General features: G+C 43.9%; 1 protein-coding gene across 7 annotated transcripts in view; it reads right to left on the reverse strand.

Annotated features, from left to right (window-relative positions):
• Positions 1-24,114, reverse strand: part of PDE8B (phosphodiesterase 8B) — a 304,031-nt gene that overhangs the window by 261,498 nt on the left and 18,419 nt on the right. For 4 of the 7 annotated variants that reach the window (XM_038532496.1, XM_038532497.1, XM_038532498.1 and 1 more), the window contains exon 1: positions 16,540-16,911. The exons of the other annotated variants lie outside the window; for them this stretch is intronic. In XM_038532496.1, coding sequence (XP_038388424.1) covers positions 16,540-16,911 — 372 coding nt within the window. Of the gene's footprint in view, positions 1-16,539; positions 16,912-24,114 lie in introns of those variants that run through there. 7 annotated transcript variants of the gene reach the window in all.

Raw genomic sequence — 24,114 nt, forward strand, 5'->3', positions numbered from 1 at the left:
CCACTACCAAGTTAATACACACCAAATTAATCTTTATATGTTCTTCAAGAAGTTTACACTTAGACAATGCATTACTTGAGAAGCCACTTCCATACCAGGCTGAGCTAGATACTTTTCCTTCATGTTCCTGGGGAACCCTACCTCTTTCAGACACTACAGAGCTATAGTAAAACCTGCATAGCAAGCAGATTCTAATATTGCCCCCAATGATTTCCACCTTCTAGTATTCACACCTTTGTGCAATCCCTTCCTCCTGAGGATGGACTAGCCTAATAACTTGTTTCTAATCAATAGAATACAGCAAAAATGACTGGATGTCACATCTACAACTAGGCTATAAAAGATTGTGACTACCAACTTACTAGCAGACTGTCTCTCTTGCTGGCTTTGATGAAGGCCATGTCTAGGAGGTCCATGAGGCAAGGAACTGATGGTAGCCACTGGCCAACAGCCAGCCAAGCACTGAAGCCCTCGCTCTAAAAGCCAGCAAGGAATTGAATCCTGCCAACAGCCATGTCACTAAGCTTAGACTAAGAGGATTCTTCTCAGTCAAGTCTGCAGATGAGATCAAGCCCTAGCCAACACACCGCAACCTTGTAAGACATTCTGACATAGAGGTCCCAGATAGGCTATACATGGATTCCTGGCCCACAGAAATACAAATGATAAATGTAGGTATCTTAAGCCACTAAATCTGTGGTATTATGTTGCATAGCAATAGACAAATACTTATTTGTATCTCTCTCCATCCTAACTAGAATAGAAACTTCCATACAGAAGGAGTCATCTTATTCACCTTTGTACTCCTAAGTTTAACACAGGTGTTTGATATGCAGTTAGACCCTCAATAAATATTTGTTAAATTGTTGAACTGAACCAGTCTACCCAAACTCTCCCTTTGACAAACAAGCTGCTTTAGTTTGACAGCACCACCTGATGGCTAACACAGGGAACTGTGACCCAACCTTGATTCTCCTTAACAGACAGATAAGCAATTGGCTTCCTTCTTTTAATGACACACAGTGAAGGTACTCCACCTTTAAGAGTGTCTCTTTTGGACATGCACAGGTGTATATCCACTCTTTATATCATTTTTTTTCCATCTCTGTTTCTAATCTGCATTTCCGCCCCCCCAACCCAATTTCTCTCTCATTCTTTCATATTTGCACTTTCTCTGCTTGTCAGTTTCTCCCCACTGTCAAACCCCAACTTCATGGCACTTCCTCATTCACTTATATACAACTTGTAAGCCAAGAAACTACATTGAGCATTGCTAGTTGATAAAGTTGATGTATCTATATAAGGGAAAAAACAAGACCCATTTATAAATGATATTAAACACGTTTCGAAAAAGCATCCACAGATCAGACGTGTGATTCCACCACAAAAATAGAATCATTTATTTTCTTAAAGATTGATTTATTTATTTTAGAGAGAGAAAGAAAGAGAGAATGAGGGCAGGAGGGGCAGAGGGAGAAGAGGAGCAGACTCCCCAATGAGCATCGCGTCCTGCAACCCCGAGATCATGACCCCAGCCAAAACCCAAAGTCTGTCGCTCAACTGACTAAGCCACCCAAGCGCCTCTAGAATCATCTTCTTAAAACATATAAAAGAATGGGCAGCCCCGGTGGTGCAGCAGTTTAGCGCTGCATGAAGCCCGGGGTTTGATCCTGGGGACACTGGATCGAGTCCCACGTTGGGCTCCCTGCATGGAGCCTGCTTCTCCCTCTGCCTGTGCCTTTGCCTCTCTCTCTCTCTCTGTGTCTCTATGAATAAATAAATAAAATCTTTAAAAAGAAAAAGAAAAAAGAAAAAACATATAAAAGAATATATATCCATGCATTAAATTTCTAAAAATAAAAAAACAACAATTTGATTTTAGGTCTTAATGATTAAAATTAAGATAAGGAATTACTTATGTTCTAAATCCTGATGAAGAAGGCTCAAGGAAATTCTCTCATTGATGCCGAGCCTCCTGCAGCTTTCCTTGGATGCTGACAGGGTTGATGACTGTGTCAACACACGAAACTCTCAACTAAGATGAAAAGGCAAACCATTTTGCTGCCACGAAAAGGAAGAATTACAGTATTCCACAGATGTTTACCACTGCGGGGACCAGCCTTCTCTAGGAAGCTTGTCTGTGAAATCCTCATCTCCAAGGAAATGAAACTGTTGCTGATTTAAAAGCAGAAAGAGCAGGTTTTACACACAGGACAAGCTTCTGCTGGAGAGACTAAGCTGGAGCTTGAGCAAAACCTATATTACTAATTTACAATTCCTAAAGAACTAAAGGGCCCGGTGACAGTTCTCTATGTGACAGGCTAGAAGTTAATGCCCCAGATTAGCAAATATGGCCTTTTCTGGAAAAAAACATTTCACTACTGGTAGTAAAAAAAAATTTAGACTTTGTAATATGAAAAAAAAAAAAAGCTATCGGGATAGGGCCATTCTCTGCAGCAACACTTATAATAGCAAAAAATAATGGAAATAATCCAAAAACTATCAATAGAGGGCTGATTAAATAAGCTATAGTAAGATTATAATGGAGCATTATGCAGCTAAAAAAGGAATGAGGAATATCTACTAATTATGATGGAGTTATCTCCAGGATATATTAAGTGAAAAAAGCAAATGTAGAAAAATGAGTTAGCATGTTACCATTTTATCTAAAAAATGAAGGACATAAACATATCTTTGTGTGTAATTAAAACGATAGTATGAAAGCTATAAAAATTTTAAATATATGTACCTATTGGACGGAGGGCATGGAATATAAGTAACAGGGATTAAATCTAAATGTCTCTGAATATACCATATGGTAAAGATTTTACTTTGTACCATGTAAATAATTTACATTATTATAACCAAATTAAATTTTTAAAAAATTTAAAATAATCAAAAGTAAAATGAAATAAATGAACATAACTGTTCATAACTGTGAGTTCATCACTAACCATTCCACTGTTAGGATTGCTACATAAAAAGGAACTGATTCAAACAACTTAAAAACACAATTAATTCTCCTGATTCGTCCCCTAGTAGAATATACTCTAGCGTCAAAAATAACTAGGAAAAAAATACTAAGCTGTTTTCAGTGATGATTCTGAGACTGTTGTGGGTATATTAAGGACAGAACAAATGAGAAATTATCCCAGTGTTGTCAAGAATCAGTATTTATGTCATGGGAAGAGGAAATAGAAATGTAAGACTAATGAGGTTGAAGTAAAGCCTTGTGGTCCTAAATTTGAATTGGAATTAGAAGTATAAACTTGTGGTACATCTTATCTCTAAAAAATATTTATTTCCTGGCAATGTCCACTTAAGAAGCCAAGAAATAATAACCAGCCCATTAGCAATGACCATACCACTGCCTAGATCATGTCTCTAAATCCCATCTTTCAATAAAAAGAATGAGGTTCCTGAGAGAAATTACTGATTCCAGATCAGGGAAAGAACACAATGAACTGGAACATCTTGTCATACCATCAAGCAAATAAACCTAGTTATCAAAGATAACTAGGAGCCAACGTGGCTACTCCCAGTACCAAAGACAGGACAATTGAGCATCAGTAAGAATAATAATGGCCCCTGGCTGGGACACATCTAATATTTATTTATAAACTCATCAGTTTAAAAAAAAAATAAAAAATAAAAAAAAAATAAACTCATCAGTTTATAACAATACCAAAAACATCACTGGAGGATGGTAAAAATCAAATCACTATTTTAAAAACTGCCAAATAATAAAATAATCAAATACTTATCCTATCTTTCTCATATGAACTGTACTTCAGGATAATCAAATAGTTGATAAAAAGGGAGTTTCTCTTTATAGAAGCATTCCAGAAGTAGTGTAGGGGGAAAATATGAATGGTAGATTTTTGTAATCCCTAATGATTTAACAGTTCCAGGCAACAATCATCAAACATAGCAAAAACAGAGAGAACCCGACATTATGTGCCTCCTGATGGAGGTATATAGAACACTACCTATCAGGTAGTCTTGCCGAAATAAATAGGTAAATAAGCCTGAATCCTACTAAAATATCTCAAGATGGAAGTACCAATACATAGGGAACAAGAAGACCAGAAGAACATGGTATATGATAACTGCAGGAATGTAATCAGCAAAATCCGGACTGTGGGAAAGTCTGCTGGACAAATAACCCAGTATTTTTAACACACAAATTGTAAGGTTAAAAAGAGAGAAAGGAGGACCTACAGATTAAACGATACTTAGGAAACACATCAACCAATGAGTGGATCTTATTCCAAAGATGATTCAAACAACAATTTTTTAAAAAGATATTATGAGACAATTAGGAAAATTTGAACATTGTCTTGGTATCTGATGATATTAAGGAATTATTTTAATTTTTAGGTATGCTAACAGCACTGTGGTTATTTTTTAAACAGTCCTAATCTCTTACGGTTACATGCTGAAATACTTGCAGCTAAAATGATATGGTATTTTAGATTTGTTTTAAATAATCCCAGAGTAGGGGGGAGAGTGGGTGGTGTAGATAAAAGAAAAGGCTTAATTTTATAACTGTTGAAACTGGGTAATATGTACATGCAGTTCCATTATATTATTCTATTTTTGTATGTATTTGAACTTTACCATAATCAAAACTGTTAAATGACAAGCCTTCAAATGTTGGTTTGTATATTGTTATCAACCGTAGACAACACTTAACTGAGAGTGATGTTCAAAGCCAGCAGTGATGTTACGTAAATTATATCAACAATTCTATGAGGTGGTTGCTTTTATTATCCTCCTTAAACAAGGGAAGAAATTGAAAATGAGAAAAGTTAAGTCACAGAGCAAAGTAAGTGGCACACATGAGATTATAACCTAGTTCTCTCTGTCCTCAGATACCAAGTATCCAGTGGGAAAAACGGAAACTACTGTATATATATTAAGCAGAGAGGAATCATTGTAGAGAACTATTTACTAGGTGTTGGAAGGCATGAAAGAGCCAAAAGAAGATGGCAGTGAGCTGGAGAAACAATATGAAAGGATAACCTCCAGAGGTCAGAAACCCTGGCCTGGTACCCACAAGCCTTCCCTCCTCCTCATCAGAGATGCTGGCACCATCACTGTTAAAGTCCTACCACTGCTCCTTCACAGGAGCCACTGCTAATATATCTTCCATTCCTTGACTCCCAATTTCCTACCAGTACCTCCTACTTGCACAATCTAAGAGGAGACCAGTTGGCAAGAGAATCTGGAAGATGCAGTTTTGTAGATTTCTAGCCCCACATATTCCAAAGGAGAATATGGAAAATATGGAGCTGAGAACCAAGAGACAAATAACCAACTTCTGTGCTATACTCCCTGTCAAGTTACAACATCAAATCGTAATTGCTCAGTTCAGAACTCTTATGTGAAGTTTTACTTTCTTCCTCTCTTCGTCCATTATAATTCTCTGTTCCTCCAAGCAGTAGCTACTATGCAGCCATTAAGCACTTGAAACGTGCTAGTCCATACTGGGATGTCCTGTAAGTGTAAAATACATTCCAGACTTCAAAGACCTAGTTACACATACACGTACACACGTTGACAGGAACTGAGAAGGTTTACGGGGACTGTACATCTGTGATACTTGCATGGATCTTTTTGACAAGGCATTATTCCCATCTTAGGAGAAGTTACACAGCTTCTCCAAGGTCACAGAGCCTGTATAGGGCAGAGCTAGAACTCAAGCCTGGGCCAGTGAATATCTTCCCATAATACCAGGTTGTATTTTTTGCAGCCACAAAAATTACATGAAAGGAGCTGCAGTGAGGCCTTATACACTGGATCCTCTCAAAAGCTGCAGGGTATTAGAGGCTTGGTAGGAGACTAGCACCAGCAACGCAGGCACTAAGGTGCACCTTCACCTACAGGTATTCAGCAAGCCCTCATCTACAAAGAACGCTTTCAGAGTAAGGACATAACTCAATCAACATAGCTGAAACTATTTCTTCAAGGAAAGTGCCTTCCTAATTTGAATTTGCTCCCTCTGGTCAAAAACTGGCAATTTGAACACCTAAAGTATAATCATGGCAATGAGTTAACACACATCAAATAAATGTGCGATCCATAGTGATTCATAATGATTCTAAGCAAGCAAAGAAACAAGTAAAACAAAACAAAACAAAAATCCTTGTCACCTTAGGAGAATGCTAGAAAAGAAGATCAACTCGTTATTTTGAAAACTGGAAACAAGAGGAAAGACTGATGGATTCAACCTGCCTTCCCTACATAAACTGTATCCCAGGGAAGCCAACTAGTTGGTGAGTTTTCCTTCTTAGAGATACTGCAGCTAATCAGAAGAAATGATACAACCAGAAGATCACCAGTTTACACTCCCCCAATGACAAATGAATGTAAGCAATGATCATTATTACCGGTCAGCATCACAACAACAACAAAAATACACAACCGTGTGTTTCCTGCTGTGAAAACATAGCATCACTGAAAAAGTACTCTTGACCCACCTCCACCCCCCAAAATTGAGCATAATTTGATCAAACTTGTAAATCTAATTGCAAGTTTCTAGCAAACACAGAAGGCACAAAAACACATTAGATGCACTCTAGGAATGCAAAGAGTCAAATGCAGATGGGGGAAAATCCACAGGACAGACAACCCAGCATCCTCAATAAATGAAGTGCAAGTATACAGATAGAGGGATGGGGAACCTATAGATTAAGAGAGACGTAAGAGATACATCTATCAATCGTAATGAGTGAATTTTTTTTGGATACCCACCAACTGTAAAAACTACTAAAGCAATGAGAAAAATCAATTGATATTAAGTAGTTGCTATAGACTTAAAGTTTACACTCTGCCAGATTTATATGCCGAAATCCCAACCCAGCATGATGGTATTAGGAGGTAGTGCACAAGTCTTGAGGGTGGAGCCCTCAGGAACCCGGTTACTGCCTTTACAAAAGGGATCCCAGGGCGTCCCCTCCCCACCCTGCCGGTCGAGGACATAGTAAGAGAATGCCCGCTGATGAACCAGGAAGCAGCTGCTCACCAGACACCGCATCCGCTGGCACCTTGACCTTGGACTTCACAGCCTCCAGGACCGTGAGAAGTAAGCTTCTCTTGTCCATAACCATCCAGTCTATGGCATTTTGTTGTTGTTGTTTGTTTTGTCATTGCAGCCTGACCTAAAAGAGTACTCATTCAGTTTTCTGGTGTATAATGGTTTTGAGTTTGTTTGTTTGTTTGTTTGTTTGTTTTAAGAATTCTTAAGACTTAAAAGATATATACACATATATTTGTAGATAAAACAGAAAATAAGCACCTTAAAGAAACAAGCTATACCCCTTTAGTGCCTCTGGAAGTGAATTAGCACGATGAAAAGAGGACAGTGTCACAGTATAGCTCTGCGGAGGTCCTGGTCGCTGCCCCCAGCTCCCTCCCTCACCTCCTCTGAACACCAACCCCCAGGCACCAGAACCACACCACTCTCGAGAACCACTCCCCGAGGCGAATGAGGTGAACATCACAGGTTCTCCCTCAACTGCTTCATCACCCTCTAATTAAACCTGCTTCTCCCAAAGGACACGTGTACAAAAGAAACTCTAGTTCTAATTCAATTTTACGTTTCTTTCACAACATTGTAAATATATTCCAGCTACATAATGGTCTGAATACTTTTTTGGGTTAACCTAGAAACCTAAATCCCATGTATAACGCTGCTTCTATGTGAAAATCCTTTCCCAATACCAACTAGATGGCTTACAAAGTATTTTTGTCACATAATCTGCATATAAAAGCAAGGGTTGTCCTTTTTTTATTATTATTCAAAGTTCTTACTTTTGACACATAGAAGAGGTCCTGGACTTTTACCCTATCTCTCTCCCCCTTCCTGAAAAGCTCCCCAAAGGTGAGAAGAGAATGTGTCTGCAACCCGCCAGCCTGCCAATACCCTGAGGTGGGTCAGGAGAATGGACCATACCCCCTCCCCCTTACCGGCTCCTCCCAAAGGGATGAAGGCTTCTTCAGGTGTCCTCAAGTCTCTGTAGCCTCGAGGTCCTAGGGGGCCAGATCACCGCAGAGAGAGGTAGGTGCTGGGCTTTGGAGAGTTCACCCAGGCTAATGCTGGTGACTCAGCAGACAGGGAAGTCGAACACAGGGACAGAAGGGCTTGTGGGGTGGGGGTAGATCCAATATGAAAAGGGTCCCGGAACTGGCTTTGCAGACTCAGCCTTGAGAGGAAGACGGCAGGAAGCTTCATGCAAAGCCATGAGCCTGAGCCTCGCCCCAGCACCACTTCTCAGAGCGCACACGCGTGTTGGAGGACTCCCGGAAGGCCATATTAACCAGTGCTTGCCCACCACAGACACAGCTGATCCTTTGCTCTGCTCTACCTTTATCTGGCCATGACTGTTTTGGGAATCACCCTCTCAAGGGAACACTGGAAAGGAGATATTGTAGCCCAAGTCTGTATTAAATTGTGGGGAAAAGAAAAACTTTTAGTTCCAACTATGGCTCAGATCAAAACCCTACTGAGGCTTCTGAAGCATCAACTGATAGAGCCGCTTTTGCTTTCCTCACAACCAGCTTCTAGGCCAAGACTGTCAATCAGTTTCATATGCTGAAAGTGAGATGAGTCTTGAATGGCCCCCAGACCACTGGCAGGTGGGGCCATTGGGTCATTACTGGCCTCCACCACCTTTCCTCTCCAGCTGGCCATTGCTCTTACTTGACTCAGCAGGAACCCTGGAGAGGACAAAAGCCTCAACCACTCTGAACTCATCACCTTCCAGGTCTAGAGCTTTAATGTTATTTGTGGATCTGACGTCAGAAAACAGCACTTTTCTTTTTATCCATGTCACCCTGCATGATAGGTTGCTAAAAAATCTTTCATGTGTCTTCCTGTAGAAATTTCCAACACTCAGGGTCTTCTCTCAGTTTTGTGACTCACATAAGCAACTCCATCCCTGTAGCTAATCCTTACACCTTCCGCTGTGAGAGAAAAAGGGGCCTTACATTCACAACATATCGTTTTTTTCCAACAGTATACTACATCCGACAGCACTGAAATGCAGCAATATAAAAACCAACAGAGCTTGTGCAAAATGGCTTTAAGCCCAGTTGTAGACTAATTATTTTGGTTATAGATTTACGCCAAAGAATTTCACACAGAACCATCAAGATAACACCAAGGCCCTGATCTTTAGAGGCAGAAGTTTTGTATAGGTGCAACACTCATGGAAGCCAAACTCCAGCTTCCACCTTCAACTGGCAAGATCCTATGCGACCAAACCGGTGTCTGTGGCAGCAGTTTCCAAAGCTTCAAGATATCACATCTATATTTAAATCCAGTTAGTCACCTACATTGGCCAAATCAATCTACTTGTAAGTGGAATACATTTTCCAATAAAAGACAAATATGTGCTCAAAAATGTTAAAAATCTAAATAAACAAAATCTCATTTTCATTACAAAACCAGACATCATAGCAACTGCAAGCTTATTAAGAGCTAATATTTGTACAATACTTAACAAATTGCCAAGGACTATGTTCAGTTAAAGACAACGACAACTGTCTGCCAAAGCTCCTCCATTGTATGCATTCTACATTCTCCAATCATCTCAAAACAACATGTCAATTCAAGCTAAGAGAAGGCATGACAATGCGTGTAGAGGAGGAGAAACCTCACCCATGAGCCCTCCTCCCCACTGCCCTCGCCTCTACCACCAGTTTATCACCACTCTGCTCTAAATAACTCCACAGTTCCAGCAGCAGTCATGCTTGGCCTTCGAGAGACCTGTGTGAGAGGCAGTAAAGCTTAGTAGTTGGATTTGGAGTTGGATTCAGACAACCTCCTATCCAAATTTCAACCCTCACCTTGAGCAATTTATCCCACCTCTTGGAGACTCCTCTTCCTCATTTGTAAAATGGTAATGACAATTTGTAGCTCATAGTGTTTTTATGTAGATTATGAAGTGGTAGCAAATAGCAAGGACTTGAATAAATCTTGATATTATTACATCCATTCTACACACTTTGTTGCAAAATGTACCAACCAAACATGAAAATTTGAATCATCTTGGAAATAAGAGGGAACCATGAAATATTCCTTCATTGATGGATTATCCAAAAGTAAGAATCTTTTGATTTTTATTATAGCAATCACAAGCTTCTCAACTACTTTTCTGTAAACTGTCCCTAAGGAGTCAGAAAGGAAGAGATGAAATAAGATAATGGTAAAGAGTAAGGCGTCATAATCCTACACAAAAGCTGGCTTTTATCCACCAGCAGGAAAAGGGAAAATGGAGACAAAATTATCAAGAACCAAATCTAAACTAATCTCTACTGTAACCTGTTAAAAAGACAGGCACTGAAGAGGGCACTTGATGGGTGAGCACTGGGTGTTATACTATATGTTGGCAAATCAAACTTAAATAAAAACAAATCAAAAATATTTTTAAGGGTATTTTCTATCTCAAAACATAATAACTACCCAGACTTCCACTGTTAAAGGTAACACCTATTTCTAAAAATGAACTCCTGAGCACATTTAAACATTTTTAAGTTTGTGTGAAATACACATATTCTTTATTGAACATATCAGCTTATAAACACATAGTAAAACTTGCTTATCAACTTTCCCAGGCTTGGAGAAAAGGTGCAGAGAGTAGGAAAGCACAAACCGAGCAAAAATGTAATAATAAACTGGCTAAGCTGGGTTCCAACTTAAGGAACATTGAACTTAGAAAGAGTAGAAACACATCTCACAGACCAAACGTTTGTGTCCTCCAAAATCCCATTGCAGCCCTAATCCTGATGGTTATGTGAAGGTGGGACTTTTGGGAGGTAATTAGATTTAAATGAGGTCATGAGGGTGGGGTTCTCATGATGGGCTTATTTCTTCCCATAGAGGAAGAAATGCCAGAGCTTGCCTGCTCTCTGCCTTGTGAGGAGGAAACAAGAAGGTGGCCATCTACAATCCAGGAAGAAGGCTCTCACAAGGCACGGAATCTGCCAGCACCTGCATCTGGACTTCAGCCTCCAGAACGGTGTGAAATAAATGTCCATTGTTTAAGGCACCCTGTTGATGGTATTTTGTTATAGCAGCCCAAGCTGACTAAGAAAGTACCTGAGCAAAGTCAGGGTAGAGAGCGAACTGAGGAGGAGGATTTGTTTTCAGCAGAACCTAAAGGTCTCCAAACAAGGTAACTGGACATATTTTAATGTTATTCGTCATTAAATGGGAAACATAAACAATACATTAAGTGGCCATTTAAAAATGCCATTATTTCAGAAAATCATCAAAATTCCCCATCTCAATTTGAGCTTCCCAGGGTACCTCCAACGATATTCAACATCTTTTAATACTTATTACAGAGAGCCTTCTGGGGTATGGTCAGGACACTGTCCTGCTCTGGAAAACCTCAATCAGCGGGCTCCTTTGCCCTCTGTTTTCCAGATATGTTTGGGCAAAAATGGTACTGGCTGTAGATCAATGGAGAAGAAAACAATAGCATGGAGGTACTTACTCCTTTAGCTCTCTATGCCAGGCCCAGGCCCCCAGTCGCTGCAGTTCTCCTGAAGACCACAGATTCTGGGGGCTTCTCTGACCAGTAGTTTGGGTTCTCCAGCTCCCATAACCATTCCCTACTGTTATCTCTTCGAGGTGGTCACAGTACCCTCTTCTAGTCTCAGGGAGCTTCCTTTTCATTTCTTGCTTTCCTTTCATCTGGCCAACACATCTAAAACAATCTCTTCGTTAGATTAAGTTAAGTCCTTGTACATATGTGATCTATTTCCTGCCCAGATACCATTTGACCAGGTGGCGAAGATAAGGAGTTAGTCTTGCCTCACTTAGGTGCAGGGTTTAATTACAGCCCTCTGACTGGTCACTGGCATCTCCTGTGGGCACTGAGCTCTTTACACTCAGCAGAGAAGCTCAAACAGAAAAGAAAGTAAACACCGTCTGTCCCCCAGTCAGAAGTCTCGACCTAACTTGACAGCGGTCACCTTTGCTGAGCCCCCGACTTCCAGTGCCCACCTGGCCCTGAACTGTCACCTGCTCCTCCAGACTCTGGATTCTGTCTTCCTGCCTGGTTCCATAGGACTCACCGCCTCCTTCCTATTCTGATTCTTGGCCTTAACCCCTCACCGACCTGGTGCTTACCATAGGATCTGTGCTGTTCTCACCAACATGTCCCATCCTGCTCTAGCCCAAGTCCTGCCTGGTGGTCACAGTGGGGTTTCTGTAGAGAAGTATCACCTCTGAAAGTCAGCATCTATACTACGTTATACTTTCTGGCTTGAGGATTTAATTAACAAAATCAAAAGGGAAAATTACCTGATATTTCTTAAAAATTAGTTTAACTACCGAGGAAAGCAGCAGAAGTTAGAAAGATTTGCTCACTGACTATACTTAATATGTTGGAAGAAGGGAGAGGGAATGTGATGAAATGAGCTATGGCAGAAAATAAATTTGAGTTTTACTAAAGCAACTCGCAAGACTCACTCTGGCTTACTAAACTTTATGCCCCATTATAAGATGAAAAATATGGTGAAAAGGATCAGCAAGACTCCAAAAGCTAAGAACTGAATATGAGCCCATATCGTGTCACATCAACCCGTTTTAAGCTCCTCCTTGCCTCACAGTTTCCCACCATGCAGGACACAGCCCCAGCAGGGCAGAGAGGCATATGAGCGGCTGCGATGGCAAAAGCAAGGAACCAGTGGATCCTGAAGGGAAGTCAAACCTCAAAGATCCAGAGTGGACTGGCTACCTGGCCCATACTCTCCTCACTTTGAGATTTTCTGGCCAGCCATGGACGCTCAGAGTTTGACTTCATGAATGGAGATGGCAGGCTGCCCACACAGAAGTAAACTATGATGAAGGCAGGGCTATGACTAGTCCGCCCAACTGCATGTGATACTATCCACTCTGCTAGAGGTAGCCCCAACCGAATTCATTTGGCCAACAGTCAATTCAATTCTTTTAAGAGCCACACCAGCATATCCTAGAAGCTAGTTAAAAATCCAAATCCTCAGGCCCCACTCAAGACCTACTAAACCAGAAATTCTGAGAGTGGGGCCAAGCAATCCACATTTTAAGAAGACTTTCAGGTGATTCTGATGTACACGAGAGAATACTGACTCAGAGAACAAACACGAATGGCTTTTTCCCCCAATAGTTCTACCCCTCCCCCAAGGAAATTACTATAAAAATTATTAATTATTATTATTAATCATCATATTGACCACAAAGCCAGTAAAATATTTATCTTCCTTTTATATACAGTCCAGTGGGTATTATCCTCACTGATTCAGGAAGCCATGGTCCAGATAACATAGAAGTCATTCATCGCTGACTCGGGCACACCTTCTTACGGAAGATTCACCATCCTCATTAGGCTTTGCTTACCAAACTTCGTGGATATTCACTGACTCCCTAGCATCGACCACAGTCTGGCACAAACACTGGCTGAGTGAATAAACGGTCACAATGAACGGAGGAAAGGAGGGAGCTGGCGATGTGCCCATCCACCCAGAGTCATTTGAAAACTAACAACGTCCTGTGCCTGGTCCGGAAAACGGTTAACCCACCCAGAGACGGCTGCACGTTGGCTGTACTGTCAACACTCTTCTCTACAACTGGCTGCCTGGTCGGGCTGCCTCCCCACTGCAGCAGCTGGTATGAGAAAAGAAGACTTGTAAGAAACCGCCCCCCCCCATCTTCCCAGAGAGACCATCCCCCTTGAGGATGTCTGAACAAGAATCATAATAAAACTGGCTCAGTATGAAGAGTGAGTATTCTGCAGGAGTCTCCTGTTGGAGCACTATTTTTAAAAAGGAAAACAAGGAGACAAATTACAAGGAAGTTGCATTTTTACAGCAATTGGGAGACAAATCTAACTTCTTACCAGAAATGGAAACCCATATGATATCGTTGTACTGCATATGAATTATTAATGTTTGTAATTTCTTATATAAATTAGGTATTCAGGAAGGTTCCTATTGACATCATGTTTGACATCATAATGCTTCATCATTCTAAAAGCTTAATGAGATGAATGATTGCTAGAAAAAGGACAGACAGAGATCAAGCACACATTTTTGCACTCTGGGGAATACCAGGACCAAGTAGATAATGGGAATATGGTTTATAATTGATGTACAAAGAGGAAATTAAAAAACAAACTATCATGACCCAACACCACTGTAAACAGGACCAAATGGCAAGGACTTTATTTTTTCACCTGAGCATTTTGGAAAAGGGGAGTGGGGGGATGCGAGCATGACTAGCAACTATCTCAAACTGCTAAAGCAGAAGAATTCTTATTCTCAAAAGAAATGCAAGCAAAGTTTTTATAAAATTACCTAGTCCACAAAAGTGTATGGAACATATGAAGACTGAAAAATAGTCACAAGCCCTCAAAGGATACTATTTTAAAGCAATTCTGTGATGATAATTCTGCATGATTTATATAGATAATAATTCTGGTCTCAAATATAATTTCAAATATATAGTTTCTGAGACCTACATGTGCAAATTAATGTTGAATCACTGACCCAGCAATTTCATTCCCAACATTCTTAGTAAAAGGTTAGAACGATTTAAGCTCTTATTTGGAAGTCCTGTTGATAAAGCAGTGTGAGTTAAATTCCTATTCAGGTCAAGCCTTTGACACTTCAGCCAAGAAGCAATGATATTTCTACAAGTTTATACTAGCTGCTAATAATTGGGACTCATTTTCCCTCCAGTTTTTCCTCCATTTGCTAAGCAGCCTCTTGAGGGATGTATTAAAACACAGAGAATGAATTCATTCATTATTCTTTCTTTCAATAGACAAACATGGAATATCTAGAGTTGCCAGGTATTAAATTGGGATCCTTGCTACTCTAAAAGGCAGAAATATACAATTTTTCTTGTACAACCAGAAAAAAAATTATCAGAGTTCACAAGTTCTCAGCATTCTGAGCTACTTCAATATCTTTAAACTGCCTTTTCAACAAAAAGGCAAAATGCTATTTTTAAAAATAATATCCCTATTTAATTATTTCACCAAATATATCATTTTAATCCCCTGCAATTTTTCCTAATGCCTTTCTCCTTCTTTCTCTTTTTTTCCTTCTTCCCTTCTTTTTTCTTTCTTTCTTTTTCTCTTTCCTTTCTTTTTCTTTCTGTGAACCAGTGGGAGTGGGGGAAGCTTGACAAAAGAAAAATACAGTGTTTGGCACATGCCCCTATAACAAATGTTCAGCTGGTAAGTTGTTCTATCATGAATCCAGGTGTCCAGTCTTTGGATAGTCTATCGTCACATGGTTAAGATTCAAAGGCTGGAAAAGAAAGCTTATATCCGGTACATAGTAGATGCTCAGTAAATGTTATTTTTTATTATCATGATAATTATATTATCATATTAGATGACTATTACCAGAGAAACACTACAACTATAAATAAACTCTGTTAAGCTTCATGTTACAAGATCAGATCTTATTATAATTAGTTCACTAGAAGAAGCTCTTGGGTCTTCCAGACTGAAGCCAACACATACCATCCTTCTCTTCACCTCTCCACTGAAGGCTGACTATATCCAGGGAAGGCTAGGGGCCTATTCACAGTGGCCAACTGTTGAACAAGTCTCAAACATAAATACATAATCTTTGTTGCCAAATACCAGCACTAATGGTTCCTGGTAATCTGTGGACCATGTAAAATCGATGATTCTAAATAACATTAAGAGTCGTAAAGATGGGGACGCCTGGGTGACTCAGCCATTGGGCGCCTGCCTTGGCCTCAGGGTGTGATCCTGGGTCAGGGGATCCAGTCCCGCATGGTGACCCCCGCGGGGAGCCTGCTTCTCCCTCGGCCTGGGTCTCCGCCTCTCTCTCTCTCTCTCTCTCTCTCTCTCTCTCTCTCTTCTCGTGTGTGCGTGTGTGTGTGTGTGTGTCTCAGGAATAAATAAATAAAATCTTTTTTTAAAAAAGGAGTCATGAAGATGTATTTCTCCCTCTGCACAACGGGATGTGCCATTGTCCCTCTGTCTACTAGAAAATCAAGGGGGCCAGCAGCCGGATTCACCCCGTGAAGATTCTCTTGAATGTGACAGTGTTCTGGGTGCAGGAGGGCACTACGGAAACACGCGTTTTTCTTCCATCGTTAAGAACTTGCTAGTGACTGCTTTCATCACTTAAACACTTTTCCCCCCACTTCCTCAGAATTCCAGTGTCCTGGGGAATGGGGGCACGTTGTGAATCTCCGTCTTCGGACAGCGGCGGGTCCCCTCCCCGAGCCCAGCTGATCCCCCCTGCCCCCCCCCCCCAGCTTGCAGCAGGCCCCGGGTCGGGTCGTGGCCGGGACGGACGGCAGAGCCCGCCTGCACCCCCCGCCCCCAGCTCCCCGCGGGGCGCGCACCCGCCCGGGGCCCGCCCGCCGCTCGGGCTGCAGCCGTCGGCCGCGCCAGGTCCCCCCGCCCCCCGGACGGCTCCCGGGCCTCCAGGGGCCTCCGGGGCTCGGCTCCGCGGCCCTCGCCGCCGCCTCCCGTGGCCCCGCGGCGCCGCCCCGCTCACCTGGACGCTGGCGCAGCTGGTCTGCGTCTCGGCCTCGGCGCTGCTGCAGCAGTGGCGCCGCCGGCCCCGGCAGGTGGTCGCGGCGGGGGCCGCGGGGGCCGCGCCTCCTCCTCCGCCGCCGCCGCCGCCGCCGCCTCCGCCGCCTCCTCCCGGCTCGGCGCGGGCCCTGCGGACGCGGGCGGTGCGGGGGGCGCCCGGCGCGCGGCCCGGGGGAGCGGCGTCGGCGGCGTCGGTCTGCACGAGGAGGCCGTGCAGGGGGGCCGCCGGGCCGCGCGCCACGCGGGAGGTGCGGTGGGGCGAGCCGGCCTCGTCCGCGTCCCGGCAGTAGATCACGCCGCTCTGCGAGACGTGGATGCTGGGGGCGCAGCCCATCCCGCGGCCGGGCTCCCCGCGCCCGCAGCCGCCCGCTCGGGGGGCGCCTCCGGGGGCTGCGCGCGTCACCCCCAACTTTCCCTCCCGGGCCATCCTCTCCCCGAGCGGCGAGCGCGCACACACGGCGCCCCGCGCGCACCGGCGGCCGCCACCCTCCGCGCCGCGGCCCCCCAGACGCGCTCCCCGCGCCCCCGCCTTCCCCTCCTCCCCGCTCGGCCCGCGCCGCCGCCCGCCCCGCCGCGCCCGGAGCCCGCCCCGCGGCCCGCCCCGCGCCCCCCGCCCCTCTGCCCCCACTTTCGGGGCGCGCCCCGGGCTCCCCAGGGGCCCCCGCCCCGCCCCGCCCGCGCGCCCCGGGCCGGCCCTGCGGGCTGTGCGGCCTGGAGCCTGCGAGGTGCCTCGGGCCCCGGCGAGCGCACTTTCCCACGCTCCCGAGCGGGACCCCGGACGCCCCTGCCCGCAGCCGAGCCCGAGCCCGAGCCCGCCCGCCCGCCTGGGCGCCTCCCCGCGAGCTCGGGGGCGAGCGCGGGCCCGGGTGCGGACCCGACCGTGCGCTGAGCCCCAGAAGCCCAGGCCCGCGCCCGGGGACGGGAGGCCCCGCGGAAGGCCTTTAGGCACAAACGCCCCCAGGCCCGCGCCAGGAACGGAAGGAAGCCGCCCGGGAGGTCCTGGGCTCCCTCCTGCGCAGCCCTCGGCCCCTGCTCGGACGTCACCCGTCTCCCCGGGCCTCTACCCCGGCCGGTCCCCGCTGTCAAGCACCGTCCGCCACCCAAACCGCCTTCCCTCCCTCCCCTGGGGAGGCACACGTGGGGCAAGCTTCACTCAAAGAAAATGAAGAACACCTTCGGGAGGTATTCCTGGAGAGGCTGATGGAAGGCTGCCGGGCAGCCTCTCCATAACATGGAATGTGGCTCAGGGATGCCATGCGTTGGTTGGCTCCTTGAGGGATCCCTGCCTGCCCCCACAGTGGCCGGGGGAGAAACGGGGTGGTTTAAAAGGACTCAGGGTAGCGTTGTTTACAAACAAGGGCCAGGGCACGAACACAGAGCCATAACGCTAAGGACAAAGGAGTAAGTATCCAATTTGCAATCATTTCTTTGCTTCTTCGCTTCCTTTCTCCATAGCATCAACTTTTAGAGTGGCTGGAGACTTCAAATGACAGCTCCTAACCTCTACGGAGAGGCAACATGTCACCCCGCATCACAAACGCAAATACAGAGAGGAGAGAGCACTGGTCTAACCCAATTCTATCTTTGTTTCTCTGCTGCTCAGTTAGTACTCCAACTTTCCACCTCGCTGTGTCCCGTTATTGCAGAAAAAGTCTAGGCTGTATTTCTAAGGGACAGGCAAATTGCTCATAAAATTTCTGTGCAGGTTGGGTTCCCCAAGAAGCAGATTCTGCAGGGGTGTTTAGCAAGCAAAAAAGTTTATTAGGAAGCCTTGGAATCTACAACTGTAAGGGAAGGAGGGGGGATGGGGAGTGAGGTTGAGCAGGTTGACACACCAAGCTAGGATATGGTCTTAAGGAAACCCTCAACTGTCCCTGCAGGGGGGATTTCTGCACTTGGGACCCATAATTCAAAGTTGTCCTGAGGTGAGGTGGTAGGATGGGCCTTCATGTTCCCACAAGTTGACTTGTAGGCCACCGCAGCAACCTGGGGCACAGTGGCTGTCTTCAGCTGAGCCCATCCCCTTAGGAGGCCAAGAGCTGATCTGAGGGCTTTCAGCGGCCAGCTCTCCCCCAGCTGGAGTGCTAAGGATTTCTCTCCCAGCATCCTGGCTTCCTCCATAGTTCCCTCCAGACTCCCTGGATCCATGACCTTATCCATGCCTATTAAGTGGTCAAGACCAATATAGAGATAATCATTTGAAAAAGGCCCAGGTCTCATGACTGCCATCTGCTCTGCTTCCAAGGGACTGTCCAGAATCTGAGCAAACACCATCAGAGTTAAATTGCAGAACTGCTACTCTCTCTACCAATCCCCGATTAATCATCCCAGGAGTTAATCATTCCCTATCTATGATTCTCTTAAATATATTCCCATTTCAGTCATCCTTCAAGAAGCTACCAATGACAGCTCTTTTTGAAACTTAGAGCCATGTTCATTCTTTTGCCACAGTGTCCACAGTGTCTACTTCAGTTTCCTTCAGGAATGTGGTTACTATGATGAAACCACCCAGAGAAGAGAAAAGGGCCAGTCACTGGCTGAGGCTTTTGAAGACAAGAAGATAAAACAGAAATTACAAGCAATCTACCTACCAATTCTCTGGTAGAGAATATTGGAGGCTGAATCACAAAGGGACAAGTCACCCAGAAACCAACTTAGATTGAACTTTCTACATTTAAAAAAAGGAGGAGGAGGAGGAGGAGGAGGAGGAGAAGAAGAAGAGAAGAAGAAGAAGAAGAAGAAGAAGAAGAAGAAGAAGAAGAAGAAGAAGAAGAAGAAGAAGAAGAAGACGACGACTAAGCCCTAAGAGAATAGATAACATCAAGGTAACCATCAAACAGTACAGAGCTGCTGTAGCATATTAACTGAAACGCTGCGTACTGGGACCAGTACCTTTCCCTGAATGCAACTCTTCCGAGCAGAAGAATGGACTGCACTAGGTATACATTTTCGCTCCCAGTCCCAGAACAGCAAGAGTTCCAACATCTTCCTCAGACACAGCTCCTACTGCCAATTCTGGCTTAGTAAAAGGGGAAAAAATGTGTCCCTAGAATCTCCACCTAGTGTTCTCAGTGGGACTGTGTGACCTGCCCTGTTCTTGGCACAGTTCTGGTCACTGAAACATGTGGAAGTGTGCAAGTGGAGAAGAAATGGTTGACCTGAAATCTTCCCCTTGCTTATCTCTGAGGCCTGAGTTCTTATTTGTAGACGTGATTTCTGGACTGATTCCCATGCCACAATTTCAGTGCATTCCAGGACTACAGCAAAGTCTACAACCTCAGACACTGCAGATAAAAAATTTAGGTTCAAGTTACATAATAGGGCCAGAGAAACCAACATTATAAAAAAATTAAATTAAGTGGAAAAAAATTCCATTACAGTCAATGTCCAAGAAATGAATCAAAAGAAAGCAAATGAAATCAGAAATTTCTTCAAAAAGTAAACCTCAGATATGTCCAGGGTCAGCTGAATGGCCTGCAAGTTTTATACTGATGTCAAATCAGACCCTATTTCAGAATTATGACCCAGAGGCACTGCAAGATTATGAACAATTAAGGTCTTTTCCCACTCTAAAATGGCACGACTCTTCCAGAACTCCTCTAAAGGAGCAGAAAATATGATTAATACATTTTGAACGATTCTTAACCAAAAAGGTTAAAACAATAGCAGCTTTCTGGTTGATCTTTAGATAACCAAACATTTCATCAACCAATCAACCTTACAGAGCTTCTGGATTCAAACTACATTCTTAATGGTGGAGCTTATTGGAAATCTAACCACCTGATAAGTGAAATGAGAGAGTGTATTACGTAGCCTGGTAAAGTGGAAGGTTCATTGAACTCAGAGTGAGGAGAGCAAATCTGAAACCCACTGCTGCCTCTTATAACTGTATAATCTCGGGCAAGTCACTTAACCCCAGGGCCCCAATTTTCTAGATAACTTCCAAACTCTCTAAATCACCAACGTTTGGGGATGCTATGAAATTTTTACTTCCTTTTATTAAATTATTTTTAATTTAGAATAATGGAATCTTTGAACTGAAAGAGTGGTGTCAAACCTACAAATCAGAATCACCCTAAAGAATTTGTCAGAAATAACAATTCCCTGGTCCCATCTCAGAGACTTGGAACCATGGGCCAAGGACAGGTCTAGCATCTGCCAGCAAAGAAAGCGGGTCCAGTGTACCCTTCCCACAGACTCCTTTGGGATCTAGAGTAAAAGTCACAGTCTTTATAAGAGCCTACAAAACCCTACCTGATGTGGCCCCTGCCTGGCCTTTCTCAGCCCTCTTCGCTCTTGCCCTCACTTTCTCTGTACCTGTACCACACTGGCCTCCTTGCAGCTTTTCCAGCAACATTTTTAGCCAGGAGCTCTTCCTCTGATTGTTATTCTGTTCCATCAAATATCATATGGCTAACTCCCTCACCTCCTTTAAGTCTCTGCTCAAATGTCGCCTACGCAATAACTCCTGTTTAAAATCACAACCCACATCCCTCCATTGTCTCTCCATCACTCCTGATTCCCCTCAACCTGCTCTATTTTTCCTTCTTCATGGCACTTATCACCTTCCAGCTTATTATATAATTAGCTCATCTATTATTATGCTGATTGCCTATCTTCTCCCACTAGAACAAAGGCCCTACTAGAGGATGATTTTTTTTTTTTTTTGGTTTCTTATTCACTCAAGGATCCCAAATTCCTAGAACAGTGCCTAGCACACAGTAGGTGCTCAAATATTTGTTGAATAAATGAATTTTTTTCCTTCTTCCTCTTTTGCCTTTCTCTTAACTGTTATGACCCAAAATTGCAATTACAAACAAGGGCCAAAAAATTGATTATTTTTTTTTTCTTTTAGTGAGTAGAGTTTGATGTTCTATGCTCTTTGTTTTTAAAGTCAGTTTGATCTGATCATTCTCCTCCTTTTGGTAATATACATCAGAAGAAGCCAACAGAAAAAAATAATAATTTATACAAAGATGTTTGTAACACTCTCTGCAATAATGAAACTGGAGATAATCCAAACATCAAATACTTGGGGACTGGCTCAACAAACTGTACTAACATGTCAGAACACCACTACATCAATGTGCACAGATGAAATAATGTTAAGTTAAAAACATGGTATATGTAGATTGATTACAACTATGGAAGATGTGTATCCGTGTGTCAAAGGTCATAAGTGAATATGAAGTGACGCAGATGAGAAACAGGAGTTTTCAGTTTTCTATCAGTCTAACTTAAGATATACCATATATAAAGCAAAGCACATTTGTTTTTACATTAGTGTGCAATTTCCTGAATGCCTCATAGTAAGAAAAAATGGCTATTTCTAAGCAGGTCTTCCTCTGCCTGCATGCGCTTTGCTAGGCATACCATAGGCTCCAAAAATTTTCATTCCATGATGTGAGGCCAAAATCATCCATCCATCCATTCATCCATTCACTCAGCAAATATTTACTGAGTGCCTACCATGTATCAGACACTAACTTGGGGAACAAGACAGAAATAGTCTCTTACATCTATGGAGTTTAGAAGATTATGGAGGGTCGGAAAGACAAACCGTGGTGAAAGTTATACGGAGATCTAAAATGTGTTGCTGTGTGTGAGAGAGAGAGAGATGGGGGTAGGGTTGTGGACCTTTTCTTGGACGAGATAACATGTAAGTTGATTCTCAGAAAACCACATCAAAGGAGCGTCATTCTTTTTCATCCATCCATCCACCTAGCTGCAGTGAGAACATTGGACACCACCACTACGAGGCCCCAGGCACCGTGAGGGTCACACAGAAGTAACAGCCTCAGTACTCGCTCTCAGTTCTATCAGGAATGCAGACATACACACAGAGGAGTGTGTTCACACTTGCTTTGAAAAAATAATCCAAGCCCAGAGAGAAAGATCACTGTGGGTGGAAGTGATGGTGAGGAGATGGAGTATGGCACTTGGAATAAAGGGCAGTATTTGAATAAGTGGAAAAGACGTTCTTGAGAGAATAATGTGGGCAAAGACCTAGAGGTGGGAGGGAGCACACACCAAATGCTTATAGAACAAAAAGTAGATAATTCGAAAAGTGTGTGGTGAAGGGGAAGAGAAGAGAATTATTTTGGCTCTGACCAGGGTAGGCTCTGGCCAGGGAATCAAACACCAGATTAAGAAGTTTGGCAAAATGCTAATTATTGGGAATCACTGGAGTTTTTCAGGAAGACTACCTTAAAAGCAAAAACTTGACTGAGCCTGGTTGCATATTCAAGAAGAACTGGTGAAGGGAGTGAAGAATGGGGATTAGTAAGGAGCTATTATGAGCCAGGGATGACAAAATAAAGACTGGTATGAACTGAGTCAGGTCACCATCACCACCACCACCAAACTAGTATGTGGGGGCCCTGACCTGCAATGTTGACTACATTTGGAGACGGGGCCTCTAAGAAGGTAATTAAGGTTAAATGGGGTCAGAAGGCTGAGACCCTAATCCAGTAGAATTGGTGTCCTTACAGTTAGAGGAAGGGACACCAGAGCTCACTCTTGCTCACGCGCTCCCACGCGCTCCCTCCCTCCCTCCAAAAGGCGTGCGAGGACACAGTGAAAAGGCACCATCTGCTTCAGAACTGGGAAAAATATATTTCTGTTGTTTAAACCACCCAGTCTATGGTATTTTGTTATGGTAGCCTGAGCAGACTAATACCAAGACATTGAGCTGATGGAATTCGTAAGAATAGAAAAGAAGGCAAACTCCAGAGACTTTACTGACAACGAATCCCTGGGATGAGGCGCCGACTCAATGAGGGGCCAGAGAGCCAGTGAGATCAAAACCAATTCCAAAATCTCCATCTTGGCTATCAACATACATATGAGAATGGGGAGCACTCCCAGGAAAAATAAGGCTTGTTTATAAAAGGGATTCTTTACCAGGATTCACACTCTCTGAGGCCCAGAACCTTGGGTCTAGAAACCAGGAAGTATCCACGCGACACCACCACCGGCATTTCAGCATCACCAGAACGCAGCTAGGAGGTGAGGGATAGAAGGCCTGGATCCTCTTCTGCGTTCACTGCTGGATCTCTAGCGCTCAGATCCAGAGACAGCACGGGTTCATTACCTGTTGAATGAATCACTGACTTTTATGAAAATAACAGATTCGTCCACCTCTAGGTCCTCCACACTAACAAGTGCACGCCCCCACCCCTTTCCCAGTGTGGTTAAGAAAACAGTCTCGTCAAGACTTCCTTGGGCTTCCCTATGGTATGGTCTACACAGGGATAAGAGTATCTTGCTTCATGGCCAGATTGCTAAATTCAGTTTTTTGATACTTCTGTTTCAAGAACAGCTTTCCAGCCCTGGGATTTTACTTCTTAACTAGATATAGGTGCCTCAAGGCTGCAGCTCACCCGAGGGGCCTGCATTAGCACCTTCTGAGGTTCTGATGTCTTAATCCTCTCCCTTTGGCTGCTAGGGCTGTGAAAGGAGGTGTTCTATGAGGCTTTTGGCAGAAAGTCTCTTCCTTCTCGGAGTTTGACATTTGCTTAGCAGCATGGCACTTCCC

The sequence above is a fragment of the Canis lupus genome, chromosome 3 (genome assembly GCF_011100685.1).
Source record: "Canis lupus familiaris isolate Mischka breed German Shepherd chromosome 3, alternate assembly UU_Cfam_GSD_1.0, whole genome shotgun sequence".
In the NCBI taxonomy this organism is placed as follows: domain Eukaryota; kingdom Metazoa; phylum Chordata; class Mammalia; order Carnivora; family Canidae; genus Canis; species Canis lupus.